Below are 14,695 nucleotides of genomic sequence, written 5' to 3'. Positions count from 1 at the left end.
ACTGCACTCTTATTCTCACAATGTGTTTACTTAAGTTACCGGTCTGTCTAATTACACAAAGCTTCCTAGCATTACGTAAGTAATGAAGAACTATGATATATTTACTCACTGTAATGTTGGTGCTGAATGTACAAAATGAAAAAACATATTTTTACTCTGAAATAATATCATTTTATAACGAAATTAGACGAAACTAAGTTTCGTCTAAGTTTTAGCAGTCTCCGTGGTGTAGTGGTAAGACACTCGCCTGGCGTTCCGCGAGCGCTATGTCATGGGTTCGTATCCTGGCCGGGGAGGATTTACTGGGCGCAATTCCTTAACTGTAGCCTCTGTTTAACGCAACAGTAAAATGTGTACTTGGATGAAAAAACGATTCTTCGCGGCAGGGGATCGTATTCCAGGGACCTGCCCGAAACGCTACGCGTACTAGTGGCTGTACAAGAATGTAACAACTCTTGTATATATCTCAAAAAAAAAAAAAAAAGTGGCAGGTGACGCCACAGGAAGTCGACGCTCCAAGCGACAATGTTTAGGCTTTGGGTATTTAGATGGATCCAATTTCGTTATAAAATTATATTATTTTAGAGTAAAAATGTGTTTTTTCATGTTCTACGTTCAGTACCAACATTATAGTGAGTAAATATATCATAGTTCTTCATTACTTATTTAATGCTAGGAAGCTTTGGATAGTTTTAGGTAATTAGACGGACCCGAAGTTCCTGCAAATCTTGCAACAAACCTATATCCTTTCATATTTATATAAAAATAAATGTATTATAGGATAAAGAAACTGCAAATGTCTGTAAATCTAATGTATATTTTATTACTTTTTATTCACAAATAATATAACAAATGGGAAAAATATTGCTATCGTGATATAAACTCTTATTAAATATAATGTTCCCATCCAAGGAGTCTGTCTTTATAATTCTGGCATTACAGACAAGCAACTTTGTTTGTGCAACTTATTTGAAAGGCACCTTTCACAGCTGCCAGAACTTTGGTGTGATAAATTCACTCGTCGAGCATCATATAAACTATAAATGATGTAATATTCAAGTATGCTAAAGTAATATATATCCAATTTTATGCAGTAATTTTGGCATACAAGTATATTGTAGTTCTACCATTCTTTCCCCACGCAACTATTAACAGTAGGAGTGCCAAAGGGCAACATCTTAGGACCTCTCTTATTTCTTATATAAATCTATGATTTGCCAAAAGTTTCTAACATTCTTTAGCCTATACTATTTGCTGACGATACTACCTTCATCTGTTCTGACATCAATCTAAATAATATTGCCAATAATGAATTAAAAAAGTCCACTCATGGATATCAACCGACAAACTCACACTAAACATAGAAAAAGACTTACTACATTTTATTTGGTAGTAAACCATCAAATCAAATTCAACTTCAGATAGACAATGTTAATATTAGCAATAAAAATTAGTTAATGTTCCTTGGCCTATACTAAGACAAGAGACTGAACTTCACCACCCACATACAACACACAGCCAAAAAAGTACAGTACAGTATCAAAAACTGTTGGAATACTTTCTAAAATCAACTACTGTATTATGTTCCCCACTCTGCTCTCATCTCATTACTCTATACCACGAGCTAATCTATCTCTATCTTTCTTACAGTATCTGTGCATTGGGTTCAACCACTGTGCAAATTACCTCAAGCCCATCATCACACGGCAAAAATCTGCTAGCAGAACAATGACAAACTCTGTCTTCAGACAACATGCAGCCCCTTTGTTTAAGTCCCTTAACATGCTAAATATACACTCACTCCACACATTCTCATGTGCTATTTACATGTACAAAACCTTGTTCCTAAATGCTAATCTTGATCTGTGACTTTTCTTTCATAGGTGTAATAGAACCCATGAGCACCACCAGAAATAAATCTCTTTGATATCCTCAGTCAAACTAAATCTTTGCAAACACTCCAGGCAAATGAAAAGACCCAGTCTTAGGAACTCACTCCCTGACACCTTAAAAAATTATCCAACCTATGCCCTATTCAAAAGTAAAACCAAAAAGTACCTAATTTCATCATCATAGTTTCCTACCTTGTGCTTCAAAGTTCAATTTCATTATCTTCTCCAACTTTAAAGGGCATGTTCATTCCCTCATGTTACCTAACTACCAAGTACAGTACTTATTTATAATAATTGTTTGTATACATATTACTATGAATAAAGAACACGAGAGATTTTTGGCCAAAGCTTTGAATGTCAGATAAAAATTATTTGTAGACAAAAAGTATGGGATAAACACTTAGTACTAAATGAGCAGTAAATTAACATAAGAGATGTTCAAGGAATGTAACAAATGATTACAATATAAATTTGAATTTTACCGGAGGGCCACCATCTTTAGTGACCTCAACAAGGACAGGAAATCGGTGGCTCATGAAATGTCTCCCATTTTTCCTGAGAATTTGTTCCAGATGAATTTTTAAACTGAAGTAATGTCTTTCTTTAACACTAGTGTCAATGGCTCTTGGGTAAATTTATATTTATGGCTTGGGTGGGTAGTTTGTTCCACTAGTATATAACTATGGGTGAAAAAGTATCTCCTGTGTTCTGTCCTTCATTGTGCCTTGTGGAGTTTGAAACTGCTGCCCCTTGCATGTGTTTACATTTGACCTTTTAAGGAAGTGGTCTAGATGAATATCCTCCATTAACTTGTTCGTTCTGTCTGGTTATCAAACCAAAAATCATTCTGCTGTGAGCAGAATGCTCAAACTGCTCACAGCAGTTTTCTGCTGTGAGCAGGAAACAAATCATTTGGGTTTTGTGCTAACTTTTATGCATGTATACAAAACATTCATATTAACAGAGGATAGCTACAAATGAATTAATATTCATAAAGTAATTTAATAAGTACTTTATGAAAGCCAGTAATAAATGTATTTCATGGATGGCAAAGTAAATATAGTGATTGAGTGATGCATTGAGAAAGTACCCATGCATAACTATGTATAGTTATGCATCGGTTAAGTATTTAGGTTCTGTTGGAAATTATTAGTATTTGAAGTTTAAGGGTGAAGCATTTGAAGTTTTGTGGTTCAAAAGGGAAAACCAAGACAGTACAGTAATTGGAATATTGGGTGGGACACGAAAGAATAACTACTGTATTGGCATGCAAAGGATAGAATATACAAATATGTGATTTAAAGAAATCTCATCTTTTTATTAATGAACAATATCAATAGTCATAAATTTAACATTTACAGTATTTACTTGAATATCTTAACACTTTTGGCTTCCAATGAGGTGAATACATTTAGCTTTGTTTTCTGATAAGACACCACTGCACCATCAGACTCAAAATATCAAGTTTTTTACCAACAATTATTCATGGCCCAGAATGGTTCAAATACTTCAACTCACGAGCTGGAGAAGCTGGAGACATTCATTAACCTACTACACTGTCCACTACTACAAAAATCAGTGGTTCAGTGTTAAAGTTAAATTTTGTTTGATTTAATAAACTTAAAAGTATTGGTTTCATTCTTTCTGTAGAAATACCAGTATAGGGCATTCATTACATAAAACTAAGTACTGTATTATAACAAATTAAGTAATTTGGAATACTTTATGAAAGCCAGGCTTTTATGAAGCCTGGCTTTATAAAAGCCAGGTGGTGCAGGGCTTTATAAAAAGCCAGGTGGTGCAGGTTGGATATGCAGATTAATTAATTCATAATTTCTTGAAGTATTTAGCAAGTGGAGCAGCCAGGCTAAATTCTCTTCTATTCTGCTTTTAGATGGGTACCAATACAATACATTCTTCTCTAATGTGTTTAGCTTCCCTAACTTTCATAATTACATCATACACAGGAAACATGGGCAACAGATTTGCTAAATTGTATAAAGCTCTTACAGACACAACATTCTCCAGGCAAGATCTACCTACTAGGCATTTCTCTAGGCAAGATCTACCTACTAGGCATTTCTCTAGACTAAATGCTTGCATTGTAAATGATGGTTACAATTGTATTCCTGAATATTAACAAAACTTGAATCGACGAATGATTATCTATGACTTAGTTTTTCTTTCATGCAGTCAAGATTATGTACAACAGCCTTGTCCAAAAAATCTATGTGTGGCTGTTCGGCTTCACTGGCAATGTGACTCTGAGCACAGGTCTTCAGGGCTGTACGCAGCAGGTCTGCTAGCTGGCAAGACTAAAAATTACAAATTAATTATATTTACAAAAAATCTAGTAAGAAAATATAATTTCATTAATAAATGTCTATAGTAGCAACACATGCTTTAGGTTTTCCTATGATGGTATAATGGCAAATAATTTGATTATCTTATTTAGCTCCATACTATCAAAATATATAAATGAAGAACACTAAAAAAAATTAATTAGTGCACTTTCATATATTTTTGCAATTAAATACATTAAAACAAGATGTTTTGAGTGTAGCCAATTAAGAAGAATATCACCAGGACAGGCAATCACAGAATACAGTGGTGTAATTGATATAGGCATGGAGTGTTGGGTACTAGGGTGCATTGATTACATGTCACAAAAAGAGTACAGGATGCTGTAATAAATACAGAGAATAATGAGTTTAGGCTTGAATAATGAGTACATGTTGCTTTAAGGGGTGGTGGGGAGTGGATCAGGTGGTGGTAATGTGATGCTTAATGTTGTGGTACCCGTGTAGTTACACACTGAGAGCTATGCTTGGGTGTCCCTTCATCACAATAATCTTTGTCATATGATGCTTTGAAACTACTGATGGTTTTGGCAAACACTGCCTCTTAACTCGTTCACAAAAAGAGAACGCGAGTATATTTTTTTGCACCGTTATTTCCTTAGCATGAATCCATGACCTCTTGTTCTCAAGAGGTAGGTTTAAAAATTTCTCTGTGTCTATTATGTTGATTCCTGTTACTTTTTTGTATGTTGAGATCATATGACCTCTTTTCTTCCTGTCTTGTAGCCTTGGCATGTTTAACACCTCCAGCCTCACCTCATAGTTCATGTTCTTAAGGTTCAGGAGCCATTTAGTAGCATGTCTTTGCACCTCTTTTTCTAATTTGTTTATGTGCTGCTTGAGATATAGGAATAACACTACTGTTGCATATTCCAATTTTGGCCTCACATATTGAGAACATTTTCTTTGGCTCTGACAACCTTTTTCTTCAATGCATTCCACTAGCCACCTGTACAGAGTATGAATATTTCCTTATGCTGTATTGCTAAGACTCTATTGCAAGCTTCAGGTTTCCTTTGTCCAGTCTATACTTTGTCTTGGAATCTTGTATGTAGTGATCATATTCCTCTGTTTCTTCTCTCTTCTAAGGTTGGGAGGATGAGTTCCCTCAACCTGTCCTCACAGCTAAGCCCTTTAAATTCTGATTCTAATCTTGTTACTAATCTCTTTAATTTCTTAAGTTTCTTTGTGCACTTCACAAGGTGTGAGTTATATGCTGGTGCTGCATACTCAAGTAATGGTCTCATTGAGAGTATTTATGGAAATGAAAGCCTCCTGTTTAAGATTCTTAAATGATGTACTTATATTACTAATTTCCCATAAGCTGCTGATGTAATCGTGTTCACACAAACTTCTGATGCTAGTTCCATATTGGGATTACATTCACTCCCAGCTCTCTTTTCCTTAATGTATCTTGTAGTTAATTTACCCTTATGGTGTAGCTACCTACAAGTCTCCTATCTCCCTTGTCCATCTTCATTACCTTATACTTATTTGGATTGAATTCTGGCAAACATTTATCTGCCCACTCCTGTAAATATTGACATGTATGAGCACACTCCCTCTGGTAAGTCATTTACATAAAATAGAAAGTGCAATGGCCCTTGGACAGAGCCCTAGGGAACATAGCCTGACTTGACTATGACCCTTTGTTTTCTGTCAAAGTACTCCTTCACCCTGTCCAGTGCTTTTCCTGTTTTCCCTGCTTCTCTCTTCATCATGTGTATTAGTCTTTTGTGGGGGAGTGCTAAAATCTGGTTGCAGTTGGAGACTGCAGCCAGTTGGGAAACTAGCAGTTGGTCCTGAGAACTACTTAGCAATTCATGTTCTGTCAAATACGGCTTGGAAATGTTTTGCATTTATTTGCATAGGTGCTACTTTGGGTTGGACTGAGCACCTTTGAAGTGCCTCTATACTTCCAGTGTTGCCTAGTAGGGATGCTTTAAAAAGATCCCTGCTGTGCCAGTGCAGAATGTTACCTTACCCTACCATTATCCTGTCCAATAAGACATTAAGTGGGTTTGAATAAGAAAGCATAAGTTGAACAAGGGGAATAGCTTAGAAAAAACATGGTTTTGACAACAAATGAGATATATTTTAATCTTACTTGTTCTTCCATACTGGATACATTCAGAGGTGGATACAGCTCAAGGATTAATGTGTCAACAGTTTTGGACACAAGTTTACAATCTTCATACAATTGGTCTAACTCCTTCACTTTATCAGGAGTGGCACACGATCCATTCTTCTCCACTGCAGCTAACACTCTCTTATAAAGTATCTGAAAAAATAGTATTAAAAGAGTGAAAATGCTTGTGTACTAACACAATGAAATTTAAAAAAATTAACTCTTCATTTACTTATGGATATACTGTACAGTATTACAGTCCAACAGACACATGGGACAAATATTCATTTTGTACTGTTTTAAACTGTAGATCCATATAAAAAAATAAGATATAAAGTGTTTAATGTATGAAATATGCTTTCTTGAGTGGCCTCAATAGCTTCCTGGGGTCTTGGTACACAAACACACCTACAATGAAAACTAGAAAGTTTTCTTCAAAGGGTGCTGGACCAACTGGGCTGTGGTGGATATGTGGGCCTGCCAGCCGCTCCAAGCAACAGCCTGGTGGACCAAGCTCTCACAAGTCAAGCCTGACCTCGAATTGGGCATGGGGAGTAGAAGAACTTCCAGAACCTCATCAAGCAGGTTAAGCAGGTAATGTTACTAAGCCTCTAGATTGTGCAGGCCTACTGAACACCTGGATCAGAATCTGGTGCTCATGGAGCAAGGAAGCATGGTGATCAGAGGTCAACCCATTACTGAGAAAAACTTCTCCAAAAAAGGAAAGCCTAAGCAAAATACTGTATCCCAAATCTTTATTAGAAAGAAAAAAGGAAAAAACAAAACCAACAATGGTTTGTCGATCGTAAACAATCATTGCATCAACACACAGCACTCCACCAGGTGGCAGTTCAGATAACCAAGGGTCCAGCTGATCAACAGCCTCACTGTTGATAGTCATATTGATAATTCCTGCAACACTGCTTCTGCATCTGCTGGGATTGGCAACGTTCCAGCCAACTGGTGTTAGCATTTCTTGGGACACTACTGTAATACAAGGGGGGAACATGTTTTGCATTCCTTATCTACTTATACTTCACAATTGTGTTTATGCTACCCACATTGTAAGCCCTTAGCCTTTAGTTTGCTCTGACTTGGTAAGTTTCAGTTTTGGTAAATTCTTTTTCAAATCCCATAGCTCTGCTGATGTCAGGATAATTTTTGGTATAATTTATATAATTTTCTCACACAAGAATTGTTAATCCAACCTTGGCAGCTTTGATGAGATTCACAGAAGGCCCTATGAGGTCCTTATCCTCATTCGTCCACTTGTCCTCCTCCTCCATATAATCTTCACTGTCATCTAAACAATTCCATCCACTTCCATCCCCTTTAAGTGCCTAGAAAAAAACAAACATGGAACAATTTCAAGCATCAAATATATTCAAAAGATGAATTATTTCTTATGGAATGTTTTCTAGCTAATTAATAACAATTACATCTTAAATCTCTAAATCTCCCAACTACCTATGGCACTTTTTGCCAAGTGGACCAATCTAGGATTTTGCCATTTTGGACCAATCTTCTAAATACAATAGGCCATATCACTTAGTGTATGTGGAAGTTTTCTTACAGCATGTGGTTATAAATAGCAAAAAAAAATTAAATTAGACAAAATATCCTGACATCCAGGTTCCTCACTAATTTATACCAAGTCTGGAACAATAGGTCCAGAGAGTAAGTCACAATAACATGGCTGAAAATTAATATCCAACCCAAAGAAAAGCCTGTGTGCACTTACTTCTGATATTTCAGTGAAGGCATCCGAGACAAGATTGTTTTGGCCATGTAACTCTCTCAAAACTGCTGCTTTATTATCTTGCGGACATTTTGCAATTAGATCGCATCCCTGCCATACAATACCTGTTGACTGATGGTACCTTTCAGGTCTAGAAAAAAGGTAAATAATAGATTTAGAATAATCATTATGTTGAAGGTGATGTTAATCTACTATCTATATGTATGCATATTTTAGTCACAAATGTTATCATTACAATTGATTAAAATTGTTATGCTCTGAATTACTGTATTGAGTAAAGGGGGCTAAAAAGCAAGGCAAAGTAACCAACACTATGCAACAGGAATACTTTTCATATACTTTATGTATCAATTTTTCTATCATCACAAAAACTCTAAGTATTGACTTGTCATTTAGTCCATCCTAACAACAGCATGTACAACTCATGGAATAAATATTTGTAATCATTATTACACCTGATAAACCATTCAACAGTACTGTATTGTACTTCTTATAAATTAAAGAGGGGATATATAGTATAGAGATGCAATTAACAAAAATTTATTACAGTATGTTGTAATAGGTTTCAGAAAATGTATACAGTATGTACAAGTAACTAATCTCTGTTACTATGGTATGCATCAAACAAGCTAATAGTCATATTGATAAACCGAACCAAGAGATTGGTAGCACAATGGTTAATGTTACTGGCACACAATTGAGGACATGGGTTTAATCTTCAAGCCTAATACAGTAAGAACATTTGGGCACATTCTTTTTTCACCCACTGCTTCTGTTCACCAAAGCAGTAAAATAGGCATTCAGGGGGTTAGAAAATGGTTATGGGTTGCATCCTGGGGAAGGTCAGGAACCTCGATAAGCCTGTCCCTAACAACGGGATTTATTTGATGGTTAGAAATGTAGTGCCTTCAGCTGCCCTCACAACACGGCAAGAGTCAGATAAGACTGAAAGCTCAAAGAGAATGAGCAGTCTGGTCTCATCTTCCTAGTATGTCACAATATTGTCTGTGCTTCTTGTTCCCTGCTTGGGGTTTTATACTGTGAAGACTAAACCTCACACATATCATCACAAATATCTGTATCATCAGATTTCTACACACCAGAACAAAAATCTACACACCAAAAGATGAGGAGACGACAATGTTTCAGTCTATCCTGGATCATTATCAAGTCGATTCCTCATCTTCTGGTGCATAGTTTAGTCTTCATATCTTCAGCCAAGTTATTGTGACTCATTTTCGGCACTTGTAGAAATACAGTACTGTATGTCATATACCAGTACTTATTACTGGTGATATGCATTTGTTTAACATGTCTAGTGGGTGAGACACACACTGAAGAAACAACTTTATGATGTGCATCACATATCCCTGTCAAAGTAACTTTCAAGCAATACTTAAGGTAAAATCAGTTTAAGCTTACATTGCTTCACCCCCTTCATCCTTTATAACCTTCAACAATAACCGAGCAGCTTGAATGGCTCGCACAACTGCATACTGGACATTAGAATGAAGGACACTACCATACACTGGGGAGAGACTGTAGAATACAGACACCAAGGAGAGGACAGCTTGCTCCACAGACGTAAGGAGACCTGGAGAATACAGGTAACATTACTATACATTTCAGATCCATAAATAGACATCCCAAACCACTGTACTAACATTTCTTAGTTGTTAACCATGAGGGGTCATGTCTAGATTAACCATGAGGGGTCCTGCCCCCAATTACTTTAAATGATCTAAGCTGCACTATACTGTACTTTACCCAACAACATACTTGATGTTTCATTAGCTGTTGGAATTGGAGATTTGGTGAAGCAAATGCCAACCTTAGTGCATTCAAAGGACAGCTTTTGAGAAATTGTACCTGTAATTGGTCAAACATTATTACAGTGTGGTATAATGATTAAGATTTACAAGATTAACATAGTAATTACATCATTATTCTGTATATGTCAATATTATTAATGAGTCAATGAGTGAAAGTAACAGATTTTATTACTAGATATACAGTACTGTATTAAAAAAATGGAATGGTAAAAGAAAACAGAGAGAGAGGCCTATTGTCCACAACAACATTTCTAACAAGGATAAGTGTAGGGTATGCTTCTATATGGAGAAGCATACCTTACACTACATTAGGTTATGTTTGGATGCAGAAGAGGAGAGCAACGTAGAAGGCTCTTCCTCACCCTCCACTAATAAATACAAATATTGGAAGTACTGTAGCATGATGCCAGTTAAATACAATCCACAAATTTAACAGGACAGGCAGAAAAGTGTTGTCTTAAAACTACTACTAATTTAAATGTTACAACTCCAGTTGCTACTGCTACTGCTACTACCAGGAGGCATATTTCAAAAATTTTAAGATTTCCATTACAGTACTGTATTCTGAGTTTCAGATTGTTTAAATTACACTATACATTGAATACCAAAACAAAAATAAGAATTATACACTTACTTAAATTATTCCAAAAGTTTTCAAGGACATAATCATCACTCTGCTGTTGTGCAACATCTTTATCTGAAATATTTATTACGCAATACAAATAAAGATCTGGAATCACATGGCTGTGTGTATGTATTTACTATGAGTGCCTGCAGAAGTGAGCTATTAGTTCCTCCTTTCTAACCGATGTTTATTTCTAACACACACACACACATATACCCAGGAAGCAGCCCATAACAGCTGTCTAATTACCAGGTACCTATTTACAGCTAGGTGAACAAAACATCAGGTGAAAGAAACTGTCCATTTGTTTTGGCTTCGGCCAGGAATCAAACCCGGGCTTTTAGGACTATTACTCCCGAGCGCTGTCCACTCAGCCGCGAGGCCCCCCATGTGTGCGTGTGTATACACATGCACACATATACAGTACTGTGTATTAAAACAAATGTGGGAAATTAATTATTTTCCCAGTACACTATGTACAGTATATAAATTCTTCTAGCCTATTACAGTACTGTTCAATAATAATAATAATAAAATGAAGTTGAAGGAAAGACCCAATACATGTTTAAGTGTATTAAAACCAAATTTTGGGATGCAACCTACATCATTTCTCAAGAACATTATTTACAGGACCTTGAGAAAGATGTAGGCTGTATTCAAAAATTTGGTTTTAATACACTTACACATACATTTGGTCATCCTCCAACTTCGTTGTTATTATTATTATTATAATATATTATTATAAATAAACTTGATTAGGTTATAATTTTATTTTTAAGCTACTGTATCTTGTATACAAAAAATTAGTTTTTGTATGCTTTATGTATACTGTGCATATACCATTGGACATCACTGATATACATATGTAGTTTTGATTCTTGGGACATTTATTTCAAAACTTCTGAAATACACAAGTTAACTATGGTACAGGTATACTGTTATACAGAAACCCAGGCTGTCGCTTGTCCCGTTACAGGCCAGACTCAACAGTGCTTCCCCTTACTGAGTGATGTCCACATTATTCACTGTGCAATGTCCAATTAGTTCCAAAATCAACATAATTTTTCTGGGGTATGGTAAAGTTCTATAGATGCAAATCATATCATACGCAAGATGGTTTCGCAACATATTTTTATACCTAACTCAAATCAACCCAAGTCTAATACAGCCTAACCTAAGTTAATACATCCAAACCTAATGATAATTTTACCTGAATTTACAAGAGGGCCATTATCTTTCTAGTGGCCTTGACAAGGACAGGAAGACGGCAGCTTGTCAAAGGTTCCCCCACCCCATTTGTACTGATTATAATATACAGTTTTGACAAAGAAAACATCTTTGTCAAAATGTCGACGTCTGATTTAACCATACCCAAATTGTACACAAGCATTTCAAAAGACTTGTTTTCCGACTGTCAAAGCCGTGTACATTGTTTGGTTTGGATGTATTTGCTTGAACAGACTGTGTTTGACTCAGTTTGGTTGCGAAAAGTTAGATTGCAAGTCATTGGCGAAACGTCTTGTGTACCATGTGAATTATATCATTATGACAAGACTGGCCTAAATTGAACTACAAACCCAATAAAGAAATACCACCTACTTTGAACTTGCTGCTCTGCTAACAGCAAGTTTTCAATGCTGTTAAGTAATATGTTAGCCAAAGGGGCAGTGGACGAAGCAGCCATTACTGGCAAGAAGCACTTGTGTGCGGCACGTGGTTTACGTATTGCGTACAGGCAATAGCAGCACTTGTCCACGGCACGTGCAGTTTGCGTGCCGTAATCAGGAATTTCTAATTCTTTTTTATAGTAGGTGCAGTTGCATGAAGGGTTTGATTCAGGAATTTTGGGACGTTGTTTACATTTCTTCACTGTGTTCCGAACCTTAATGGAATCTGACCCATATATCAATCAGGTCAACCCATGTGTTGCGTTTCCAAAAGGGTCGCCCATGTTAGAATCGGTGAACGCCCTAGTAATATTGTTGAAAACATCTTAACTTATTAAACCAAAGGTCTTTTCATGTCAGAAGAACGGCAGAAACTGGATCTATATATGAAAACTCTTTCAGGACAAAATTTAAAGTAAAACTAAAGATATTGGTAGTTGTATAAAAGTTGCATTTTTCATCGGTCGTAGAGCCGGAAATCCGCAATATTCATCTCAGAACAATGCTTATTTCACGCAGAATCGTTAATAAACGTAAGATTTTTATACGTCTCAAGAAAGATAGAAACATAATCTTCATTTTAAATGCCTTACCATGGGCATATTTGTATTTAAAGCGAAGATACGTGTATTTTTCTAATCGGCGAGCTCCGATCCCGCACAGATCGAGCAACGGAGTAACTCTCTCACAGAACAATGCTTATTTCACGTAAATTTGTTAATAAACGCAAATGTTTTTATATGTGTTGAGAAAGATAGAAATATAAGCTTCATTTTAAATACTTTACCATAGATATATATAAAGTTCTAATGAAGATACATGTTTAAATAATCGCCGAGCTCCGACCCCGCACAGACTGATCGACAGAGCAACTCTCTCAGAACAATGCTTATTTCACGTAAATTCATTAATAAACACATATGTTTTATATGTCTCAAGAAAGATAGAAATATAAGCTTCATTTTAAATACTTTAACATAGACATATATAAAGCTCAAGTGAAGATACATACGTTTTTATAGTGGCATTCAGTAGCTTGTCGGTCATGGAATGCAGAAGCCTACGCACTTGCCAATATAGTGTGTAATTAACAAAGATACGCTTATAAAGCCTAAAATATTATATGCCTTCAGAAAGACAGAGATATGCTCGTTATTGTGAGTGCACCAAAGGAAATATATCTTGTTGGAGGACAAAGATATATCAATTCTAAAATAAGTTTCAACTCTCGCTCGGGCGAGAGATAGCCCGACTCTCGCCCTATCTATTGGAGATTCTGTTCACCTAATGACCCAAAGCTACTCAAAGCCTCCTAGCATTACTTAAATAATGAAGAAATATGGTATATTTATTCACTATAATGTTGGTGCTTAATGCAGAACACGAGAAAACATATATTTACTATAAAATAATATACTTCCATTATGAAATAAGTAAATATGTGGCCTCATAGGAAGTCAACGGTCCAGGTGTCAATGTTGTGGAGCGACTTATCCAAGATATATTGTTGTCTGGAAAGTGTTTGTTGGCATATCAACCTTCTTGATTGATTGTTGCCGCCGAAGGCGGCTAGTTTATTGTGCACCCCATACTCATCCTGTGAGCGGTAGCGCAAAAGCATTACAGAGGGCACAAAAGGTCTTTATCAGACCTCATCTTAGATTATTACATAAACAATTTCTTCAATCCTTCACACCTTCTGTACACAGTGATCCAGTCGTCGCACTTCTCTCCTTAAATGATCACAAATTTAGTTTATTATATTAACAAGTAGAATACGTATTTCTAATAATATCTAACATAACTAGCCAGAAAATATTTAAGACTTATTGAAAAATACATGTCTGGAAGTTAAATCGACTTCATAGAACAATAGTGTTGGTCTATACTAATCGTTATTCGTTAGTATGCGTTCGCTACTTAAAGCATTTACTGTACTGATGTAAAATCTCCCATGTCTCTTCGCACATGGAACACCGAACCTTACACACTCTGATATATTGTTTAATTAATAGAGATTCACTAATAAAGCTTATAATTGTATATGTTATCAAAAAGGCATAGATAAAGTCGTTCTTACGTTTTAGTCACAGAGATTAGATATTAGTAAAGTAAAGTTCATTTCTGACCAGGGGGAGAAAGATACTGGCAGTATGGGGCGTTAAAGTTTATTGAAGATTAAATTCTGCAGAACATGTAAATATATAAAGTTCAAATATAAAGTAAGTAATTATATAAAGTTTATATTAAACACGGTTTATATTATAGACTTAACAAAGTTGATATTATTAAACTTAATATTGAACATGTGAATATATAAAGTTTCAAATATAATTTAAGGAATATATAACGTGTATATTAAAATAAATAAAGTAAATATATAAAGTAAGAATTAACAGTAACAATTCCAAACCTTCCATGTAAATATATAA

At 35.7% G+C, this 14,695-nt stretch overlaps 1 protein-coding gene across 5 annotated transcripts; it reads right to left on the bottom strand.

Moving 5' to 3' along the window:
* Positions 1 to 3,186: 3,186 nt before the first annotated feature.
* On the bottom strand, positions 3,187 to 12,510 carry LOC123773382 (cyclin-D1-binding protein 1 homolog). Of its 5 annotated transcripts, XR_006774792.2 has the most exons (9): positions 12,196 to 12,507; positions 10,606 to 10,668; positions 9,919 to 10,008; positions 9,562 to 9,733; positions 8,122 to 8,269; positions 7,589 to 7,720; positions 6,360 to 6,533; positions 3,962 to 4,207; positions 3,187 to 3,931 (listed from the first exon to the last, which is right to left on the bottom strand). XR_006774792.2 is itself a non-coding variant. In XM_045767098.2 (8 exons), exons 1-8 carry the CDS (start codon positions 12,278 to 12,280, stop codon positions 4,055 to 4,057), a joined length of 1,017 nt encoding a protein of 338 aa, XP_045623054.1. In that variant the 5' UTR covers positions 12,281 to 12,507; the 3' UTR covers positions 3,187 to 4,054. The 5 variants fall into 5 exon arrangements, 4 of the variants coding, with proteins under 4 accessions (XP_045623054.1, XP_069174130.1, XP_069174131.1 ...); XM_045767098.2 differs by having other exon boundaries at positions 3,187 to 4,207; XM_069318029.1 differs by lacking the exon at positions 12,196 to 12,507 and adding an exon at positions 11,968 to 12,001 and having other exon boundaries at positions 3,187 to 4,207.
* Between the last annotated feature and the right edge of the window lie 2,185 nt (positions 12,511 to 14,695).

Source organism: Procambarus clarkii, chromosome 89 (assembly GCF_040958095.1).
Source record: "Procambarus clarkii isolate CNS0578487 chromosome 89, FALCON_Pclarkii_2.0, whole genome shotgun sequence".
NCBI classification, from domain to species: domain Eukaryota; kingdom Metazoa; phylum Arthropoda; class Malacostraca; order Decapoda; family Cambaridae; genus Procambarus; species Procambarus clarkii.
The sequence above is the reverse complement of the archived record's forward strand: the minus strand, read 5'-3'. Positions and strand labels throughout refer to the sequence as shown.

Excerpts from the sequence above, each read along its gene's own strand:
- LOC123773382 (XM_045767098.2), bottom strand. The coding sequence starts at position 12,280 with ATGGCTGCTTCGTCCACTGCCCCTTTGGCTAACATATTACTTAACAGC. Across the intron at positions 10,669-12,195 it reads AGCAGAGCAGCAAGTTCAAA|ATAAAGATGTTGCACAACAG; the intron begins GTAGGTGGTATT and ends TAAATATTTCAG. Across the intron at positions 6,534-7,588 it reads ATCTCATCAAAGCTGCCAAG|ATACTTTATAAGAGAGTGTT; the intron begins GTTGGATTAACA and ends CTATTTTTTCAG.